The sequence below is a fragment of the Cnephaeus nilssonii genome (assembly GCF_951640355.1).
Source record: "Cnephaeus nilssonii genome assembly, chromosome: 16".
Classification (NCBI taxonomy): domain Eukaryota; kingdom Metazoa; phylum Chordata; class Mammalia; order Chiroptera; family Vespertilionidae; genus Cnephaeus; species Cnephaeus nilssonii.
In genome coordinates this window covers 13,134,345-13,143,199 of record NC_137087.1, presented here as the reverse complement: position 1 = coordinate 13,143,199, position 8,855 = coordinate 13,134,345, and the positions used below count along the sequence as shown (strand labels likewise).

At 57.7% G+C, this 8,855-nt stretch overlaps 1 protein-coding gene across 1 annotated transcript; it reads left to right on the top strand.

The window, feature by feature from the left end:
- Nucleotides 1-286: 286 nt before the first annotated feature.
- On the top strand, nucleotides 287-7,082 carry PPIF (peptidylprolyl isomerase F). The gene is made up of 6 exons (XM_079793412.1): nucleotides 287-660; nucleotides 2,035-2,065; nucleotides 2,557-2,645; nucleotides 4,157-4,253; nucleotides 4,742-4,817; nucleotides 6,001-7,082. Exons 1-6 carry the CDS (start codon nucleotides 469-471, stop codon nucleotides 6,134-6,136), a joined length of 621 nt encoding a protein of 206 aa, XP_079649538.1. The 5' UTR covers nucleotides 287-468; the 3' UTR covers nucleotides 6,137-7,082.
- Nucleotides 7,083-8,855: the final 1,773 nt, after the last annotated feature.

Sequence of the window (8,855 nt, the reverse complement as noted above, 5' to 3'; positions counted from 1 at the left end):
TATGGGAGCGGAGGGGCGGGCAGGAAAGGAGGGCGCCCTATACAAATGTAGACATTTGTTACAGTCAGATAAAAACATACAGATGCTCATATTTTGGAGTTAACCACGTTTTAACATTTGTTCCCTTTTTAAAGTTAATCTATTGGGACCCTCACAAAATGGAACCGGTCCCCTTTCTGCCAGGTCGTACCTCTCCTCAGGTCTCTGGCTCTGGTGAAGTTCAAAAGGACGTCGGGCTCTGCCGCCCCACCAGTCGGCTGCGTTACCTACAGAGGCCGGCAGGGGTCGCCCGCGGACAGGCCCGGAGGGGGCGGGGCGGGGGCGGGGCCTCGAGCCTGCCGGGCCCATAAAAGCGGCGCGCAGCGGCGTGGGACTCTATCTCCCGGGTGCGCGTGACCTTCGCGGCCGTTTCCTCCGCTTGCACCGGGAATCTCCCGTCCCGACCCGACCCCACCGACCCGCGTCGCTATGCTGGCGCTGCGTTGCGGCTCCCGCCTGCTCAGCCTGCGCCCTGTCCCGCGCTCCTCGCCGCTGCGCCTCCCCGCGGCCCGCACCTGTAGCGGCGGCGGCGCCCGCGACCCCTCCGCTTCCGCCGGGAACCCGCTAGTGTACCTGGACGTGGGCGCCGACGGGCAGCCGCTCGGCCGGGTGGTGCTGGAGGTGAGGCCACGACCGGACCGCGCCGCACTGCGGTGGGGGGCGTCCTCAGGAGAGCCCTGCACCCCGGACCGGCGCTGTGCCCGGCTCTCTGGGTGCCCTTGCCTCCCACTCCCGGGCTCTGGCCTCAGTTTCCCCACCTCTAGGAAGGGGCATCGGATTGGTCTCCGCTCTCCTCTCGGAACTTTGGAGAAGTGGAGGCGGGGGGAAGGGTGTGTGTGGACGGGAGAGCTCAAGGTCAGGTCGTAGATGGTGAGGGCCCGGCCCACTAGTCCGCCCAGGGTGAGGGGAGGGGTTCCCAGGCCGCTCGGGGTCGGAACCTAGACCAGAACTGCGAGGTGGGTATCTGGGGTCCGGATCCTGATGGCGCGGTGGGCCGGCCTGGGCGCGCACGTGGCGGCCTTTGCCCCGGGCGAGCGGGGTCCGGCCCCGCCCCCACCCGGCCCGCCCTCGGGCTCCCGGGCCTTCGGGCTCTTCGGTCACCGGGCACCCCTGTGTCCGGGCTTCTCGGCCATGGGGCTCCCCGGTCTTCGGGCTCCCCCGCCAGGCTCTGGGGAATGAGTGAGGTGGTTAGGAGCACCGCCTCGCGCGTGGTGTGGGGCTGGGCAGGCAGCGGGCTCCAGGCACCAGGCGGCCCCCCCGGATGCTGAGTCTGGGCAGTGTGCCTGGAGCCCGGTTCCACCCCCAGCCACCCTTCCAGTCAGTTCCTGCTCCTGACTCTTTGGGCCGTTTTTTAAAAAAAAAAACGAAAGCAAGAAGCAAAGAGCCCTGAAGGTAACAGCGGGAAGGTAGTAGAAGCTCCGTGTGACCTTCAAGCTTGGCCCTATTTGAGCAAAGGGGGCTCAGTTAAGCCTCAGCTTTCTCTGCTGGAACATGGAGATCACCATTCCTGCTCCCATTATTTTCGTGGTTTGGCGCCAGGGTGGCTTTTGAAGCTGGGGGACAAGGAGACCAGCTTGGCTGGGGCTCCACCCTCTCCTTATTCCCACCCCTCTTGCCTCTCTCTGAGCCTCAGTTTCCCATCTGCGCATTGAGAAGTGTGGACTGGCTCCTCCCGGGCCCCGAGGCTGATGCTTTGGGCCCAGCTGTACGTGGTAGCTCTTCCCCAGGGAAGCAAGCCGGGATGGCCCTGTGGTCTCTCCTGACACATTAGGAAACCGAGGCTGCCTCCTCCCAGCCTTGGATTCAGGAAGCAGCTGGCAACAATGATAGCTGCTTAGGCTGCCTCCCACACGGCGCTGGGAGTAACAGGAATGGAATGGCACATGGTGATTTCTCAGTCTCCCTGGCCTCTGTGGAGGCTGGGTGTGAGGAGGTTCCTTCCTTCACCTGCCTCTGGACTAACCATCTTCTCTCATCCCTCCTCTCTCCCTGCAGCTGAAGGCAGATGTTGTCCCAAAGACAGCAGGTAAGGGAGGGGCAAGGCCAGGTGGGTGGGCTGCCAGGAGGGGTCTGGGCAAGCAGACCCAGGATCAGATGGGAGTTCCATGGGTGGCTCAGCCACTGTGCACCTGGGGCAGCCTGCTTTCCCTCGGGGCTCAGTGTTGGCCCTGCCCACCTGTCTGGTAGCGGCCTCAGTATCAATAGAGGGCACGTGTACATTTCCCTGGGACAGCTTCCTCCCTCGTGGTGTCCATTGTGACAGGCTGGTGGCTCACAACCTTGAACTCCCTACCCCGCTGGCCTGGTGCTGGAACAGCCAGGATTGTTTGCTCTGCCACTGAGATCAGAGGAGATGACATGTCCCAGGTCACAGCCAGAGCAGACTTGGGGCGGGCTAGGGTCTTCCATGCCCTGCTTGCCTGGGGGGTTCGAGGGGATGCTGACTGGAAGGAAGTACCATCCTTGGGGCTGAGTTGAGGCCTGGCCTGCTGACCTGCCTCTCCCTTGCACCCTCAGAGAACTTCCGGGCCCTGTGTACCGGGGAGAAGGGCTTTGGCTACAAAGGCTCCACGTTTCACAGAGTGATTCCGTCCTTCATGTGCCAGGTACTGTGGCCTCGCTGCGCAGGGTCCTCCTCTGTAAGGGGTAATGGGGGCCACTTCACAGCAGTGTTCTGAGGGGTGATGGGGAGCATGTGCCTGGTGCTTGGAAAGTTCCGAATAGAGGGCAGCTGTAATTACTCTCCTGGCCTCTCCCCCTGGAGGCTGGAACCTGTCTGCGCTGCCTCAGCCCTTCCTGCCCCAGAAGTTGAGCCACAGGGCAAGCGGCAGGTGGCCCTGCCCAGCTGCGTTGGGAAAGTTGAGCCTGTGGAAGGAGCACTGGCATTGGGTATGGACGTGCGTGGGAGGTGGATCTTAAGGCTTAGAGGACTAGTGTATACAGTCTGAGGGTGCCCCTGTGTGTCACGAGCCCGTGGCATGGGAGAAGAGGAAGAGGAGGGAGGCAGGGAGAGCACGAACAGGAACGCACAGGTCTGGGCTTGGAGCCACCCTTTCCACAGAAGAGCATCTCTCGGTTGGATGAACGTGTTCTTTAGTCATGTGTCCTGCCCATTTGTCAGAGGCGTTAGTATTGCTGTCAGGTTTTAGGGTAGCTGTCGACAGCAAGAACTTCCTAGGAGGACCTGTGCTTCCGTGGGGATTGTCCTCTGTTGGGTCAGACCCTTCTAGGGCAGGGGGTTGTCCTGAGCCACCGAGCCCAGAGGCAGGGGCATGGAAGTCTCTCCGCCCTGGGCCCGTAATCACATGGTAGCGAGGGGCAGTGGGTTGGAGCTGGGCTTGCTGATGTGGTAAAGTAGCCCACAGGAGGGGCAGCGAGGCTGTGGCGTGGGACAGGCTTGGCCAGGCCCTGTAGCTTTCTGCTTCAGAGGCTCCCAGGAGCTGCGGTGGGTGTCCCGAGCCGGGCTAGCGTCTTCCTCTGAACAGCGGCAGACAAGGCGGGGACTTCCAAAGCTGGAGGCTCTCGGAGGCTTGGCCCAGGCCAAGGTTTAGACTCACCCCTCTTTGGGGACACCTTATTGGCCTTTGTGGATGCTGCAGCTGAGCTGGCCAGGTTACCCCTGGGACCTGAGAAGACCCCCTCTCGGGAAAACGGCAGCAAGCCCTGAGGAGGGGACCCTTCCCTGCAAAGGCACCGGGGAGCCAGGGAAAGACTGGGACAGGGAGGGGCTCAGCATGGGGACTGGCTCTGTGCCAGCTGCTGCTCTCCACATTCCAGCCCTGGGATCAGGCCCCTGGACACCTCCCTGTTTATCCTCTAGGAGTTGTAGGTAGAAAAGTCTGGGTCTGTAAGAACCTGTCCTTGGTTGTGAAATCCTTGGAGGGTCGTTTAAAAACTTGCTCAGACAAAAAGTGAGTCATTCGGAGATCAGGATAGTTATTGTCAGAGAATATTGAAGCTGATGTTTTTGACCCCTTTGCCTAAGGCTTCCAGCGGGTGGGCCTGGTGGGTGGGTGGTTTCTGGGGGAGGGGGTCTCTGGTCAGCGAGGGCTCCCCAGCACTGCAGCAGTGTCCCCCTGCCGTCTGGCAGCCACTCAGAAGGTGCTCTGTGCTACAGGCTGGCGACTTCACCAACCACAACGGCACAGGGGGCAAGTCCATCTACGGAAGCCGCTTTCCTGATGAGAACTTCACACTGAAGCACGTGGGGCCAGGTGAGTGGGGGCCGCGTTCCCTGGTCCGAGTGCCCAAGCTTTGACCCTGCCTCTGCCGTGCCCGGCAGGCCTGGAGGCTGCAGTGTGACCCCTGACAGCTCTGTCCGATCGTACGCCTTCCTTCAGTGCTCAGTTTGCTGGGTTTGCCTAGAGCTCTTTCCTTCTGAGCTCTCCGTTTAAAAACCAACTATCCTTTGGGAACTTGGTAAGGGGGAGGGCCTTCTAGCCAAACCTCAGCATTGTGTCGTCTCTAAGACCCAAGGTGCTTTGTGAGAAGCCTAGAGTCGGTGGGTCCTGCCCTGGCTCTACCTGAGAGCTTCCCAGCCCTCTCCTTCCTCTGGAGGGCGGCCGGGAGCTGCTCGTCCTCGGGGCCTGGTCCTCTTCTGACTCAAGTGTCCTTGCTGTCGTTTGAGCCATCCGCTCTTTTGAGTGACATCCAGGTGAGATGCTTCCTGGGGCAGCGTGGCTCACCCCTGCCTGTTTCTCAGGTGTCCTGTCCATGGCAAACGCAGGCCCCAACACCAACGGCTCCCAGTTCTTCATTTGCACCATCAAGACAGACTGGTGAGTTCCCGGTCCTGGCTCCAAGCATGAGGGGCAGCCTTGCAGTGGAGGAGGGGTTGTGTGCTTTGGGAGGAAGGTAGTTTGGCTGGACTGTCTGCTCTGGGGCTGTGCATCTGTTTGAGAGAAAGAGGAAGTTCCTGAGAGATTGAGGGAGAAGATGGGGGGTTTTGCAACTCTTGCTGTCAGCTGGAATTTTCTCAGTGTGTTTTGCACACACATGCAAAGTACATTTGGGAAGTGCTGCGGAACATAGCAGACCTCAGGTGGCCTGTCCTAGAAGCCGTCCCCGCTTGCCCGGTGTAAGCTGTTCCCCAGGCTTATCTGGACCGTGGAGTGCACTTGGGAACCGCTGTGGTAGACGTGTGGGTGTCACCCCGTTTTCATCAGGCATGAGCAGAGGCCTGCAGGCAGCCCAGCCCCTTGGAGCCCCTTTTCCCACATGTCTATGGATTTTAGGGACGTCTTCCCAGCAAGGGATGCGTTTCGCTGCCAAAGACCCTTGTGTCCCAGCCCTGGGGCATCGGGTGGAGGGGACAACAGCTGGCCAGGGGCTAAAACTTACTAAAGACCATTTCTGAGGACTTTGGGGAGACCTGGGTGAGAGTAGATACTAGTTGTCTCCAGCCTCCAAGCCAGAAGGGCCTGGTTGTCAGGCTGGGCAGGAGGTTGCTGGCTCCGCCTGCTCTTGGCTCCTCTGTGGAACCCTTACTGGGCCCTGCAGTTCAGCCCTTGGCTGACTGGCCGTGGCCCTGCTGGCGCTGGACAAAGCTGCTCTTTAGATTCTTGGAACTCTGTCAGGTTGAGGACTGCTCAGGTCTCAGTCTCACACACGTGTTACCTTGGCTCTCACCTCGTGACTTAAAATAGTCCCATTTACACAGACCTTTTATTCCTTTCGAGTGGTTCAATACCCTGAGCAGAGCAAGAATAACTCCCTTTCCCGGGTGAGGTTACCAGGCCCGGTCACACGTGGAGCCCCGGAGGGAGGCATCCTTGGCTGTACTCGGGGAGCTCAGCAAGGCTGGTTGATACCGGGAGCGTTGGGGAGCAGCTCCCCCTTCTCAGTGTGCGTCCCTTTCAGAATGGCTGTTTCTGGTAGATAGTGCCTCGAGCAGGTGACCGTGATGTTGGCTAACATTGCACTACTCTTGCTTCTGTCCACCTGGCTCACCCGTCCTCACAGGTTGGATGGCAAACATGTTGTGTTTGGCCACGTCAAAGAGGGCATGGATGTTGTGAAGAAAATAGAATCCTATGGCTCCAAGAGCGGGAAGACGTCCAAGAAGATTGTCATCACGGACTGCGGCCAGTTGAGCTAACCCCTGTGGCCAGGGTGCTAGGCCTGCAGCAGCTGCACCTGGTGCTGACTCACCAGGTGGCTGCCTCGGGCTCCCGGTGGAGGCGCCCCGCAGAGCTGCCTGTGCTTGCTCCATCGCCATGTGCTTGAGGGAGGCATCTCGGACGTCAGAGCTCCCTGGGCCCCCAGGCTGCTTCCTCAGTGCCCGCCCTTCAGGACCCTGTCCGGGCCCCCGTTGTGGACATCATGTCACTACTCCGCATCAGGCATCGGTTGTAGCTGTCTAGCCCAAGTACACATGTGCCTTGGACATTGGGGGGTGGTGATGGGTTCTGATTTCTGCCTTTTCCTTGATCAAGGGGGAAAGCCAGGTGCTGCAAAAAAAAAAAAAAAAAGGCTGTGAATGATATCTGTAATGATATCTTCCTAATAGGAATAATTTAGTTAACAGACTACCTGGAGATGAAGCTGTGACACTAACGACTCCATGCTGTGAGGTGGCCCCGGCCACAGACCTCCAGCGCGTGGCCTCTGGAACGCAGGCAGGGCTTCTCTGAAGGGTCTCATGGCCCAGGCCTGGCCCAGCCCCTGTGAATCCTGGCAGCTTGCTGCTGTTTCTGAGGAGAGTCCGTGGGGCGGAAGTAGGTGAACCTGGGAACCAGGCCATTGCGAGCTGAGCCTAGTCGATGTGAACCCCTGGGTGGAAACCGGAAACGGCCCCTGAGTGCCGTGGGCTCTGGGAGAAAGTGTGTATTTCCTGGTGGGCTTTGGTTTGTCTATTTAATAATTTAATCAGTAATTTGAATCTACTGATTATGTGTATAGTAGGCCTCAGGGACATGTACTTGTGTTCTCCTTAAATGTGAAAAATAAACCCTATTTTCTATAAAGACTGGTGTGTGTGAGCCGCCTTTACTGAGTTACCCTGTGTCTGCTGCTATGCTGAGGGCGTTTCCATGGACTGTCAATCACCCCAGCCACCATGAGGTGTTACTGTCCTCCTGTTTGACAGGTGAAGGACTGGGCTCAGACATCAGCACCCACAGCCTTTCCAGGAGCACTGCTTCCACCCAGCATGCCAGCTGCCCTTGGTGACAGCCTCAGTTTTCCTCAGCTCTCAGGGGAACAGGAGCGCTAAACACCGGGTGAGGGTCCGGTGGATGTGTGCAGAGCGTGACACAGTGCCTGGCACATCTTAGCAAGCACTCGGAGAGGCAAGGACGATACTTCCGTGTGTCAGGATTTTAGAGGGGAAGGCTCGATCATCTAAGGTTAGGCATGGACTCCACTATCTGAGATGTGCCATTTACATTTGGAATAGCTTCTAGGTGTTTCTGAATCCACAGGGGAGGCAGACTAGGGGGTAAGAGGAAGACTAAGAGCGTCCCTCATCAGCCAGCTGTGGCCCAGTCCACACAATGGAATAATCACATTTTATTCATAGTGTGAAAGGAATTGCCCGTGTCAGATTATGGGTGATCACATGTCCTTATAGTCATCTTGAGGTCAGTGGCTGGATTGGGTCACTGGGCGGATGGGGCTGTGAGGTTTTGTGGCGTTACAGGTTGACACAGTCATTGGAGTCATGGCTGGAGTGGGTCATGTGGTGTCATGGAGAGTTTCCATGAAGTCAGAGTTCAGCTGCATGGGTTGGGAGCTCAGCCCACCCAGCAGTTTTTAAACAATGAGAGCCTTAGGGGTCCTCAGTCCCGAGCCAGGTTCTGTCAGAGGCTTTTCAGAATGCACAGGCCTCCATCCTCAGGTCACACACATCTGAGGTCACAGCTTCAGTCCCTGCAGTTTCCCCTTGACCCCCAGGGACTAGGGAGGCAGAGGTGCTGTTGACAAGTTTGAGGAGTGCCCACCCTTGAGGTGTGACCTGCTGGCGCTTGATGATTTGTGAGGTGGCCTCGGTGTGTGGTGTGTCCCTCCAGGGGATCTGATGTATGGGGACAGGGCCAGTATGCAGGGATTTCCTAAACAATTACCTGAAAATGGGGCCATTTACACAGCTCCCTTCCCAGCACCCTGCACAGGAGCCAGAGCCTCGTCTTATATGAGCAGAAGCCTAAGTAATACACAGGGAGGACACTGACTGACTGCTGGCGTGAGGTCCCTTCGGCATGAAGGGGCAGTGAGTCATGCACATGTGCTCAGAAATTAATCACGTGGTGCCATGTAAACGTGTAAATATCTGGAATCACATTTTTCTCAGACATTTCACAATGACTTCATTGCATCGTTTGCTTACAGTAAACTTTACACATTTTAAGTGTATAGTCGATGACTTTTGACAAATTCATACACTAAGGAACCACCACTCAAATTATAGGACATTGCCATCTCTCCAGAAAGTGACCTTCCTGGCCCTCCGAGGCAGCTACTGAACGAGAGATTAATTTTGCCTCCTCTAGGACTTTTTTGTCAATGGAACCATACAAGATTTACTTTTCATGTCTAACTTCCTAGTGTAGCAGGGGTGAGAACGGAGAATTTCATAGCCTCTGGGCTCTGGGATGCTGGGCTGGGCTGAGCAATGTCCACCGATGTTTCTCGGGCTGGTAAGGCCTAAGAAAAGCTTCTCCCAGAATCGCAGGGGCTGGTGAAGCATGCAGATCCCCGGGCCGCCCCTGACACCTGCTGAACACAAATTTCCAGGGTGGCATCTAGGAATCTGAATTTTAAAATAACAATTCTGCTGAAGTGGGACTATGTGCGTGTAGGCCAGAGAGGCAAGATTG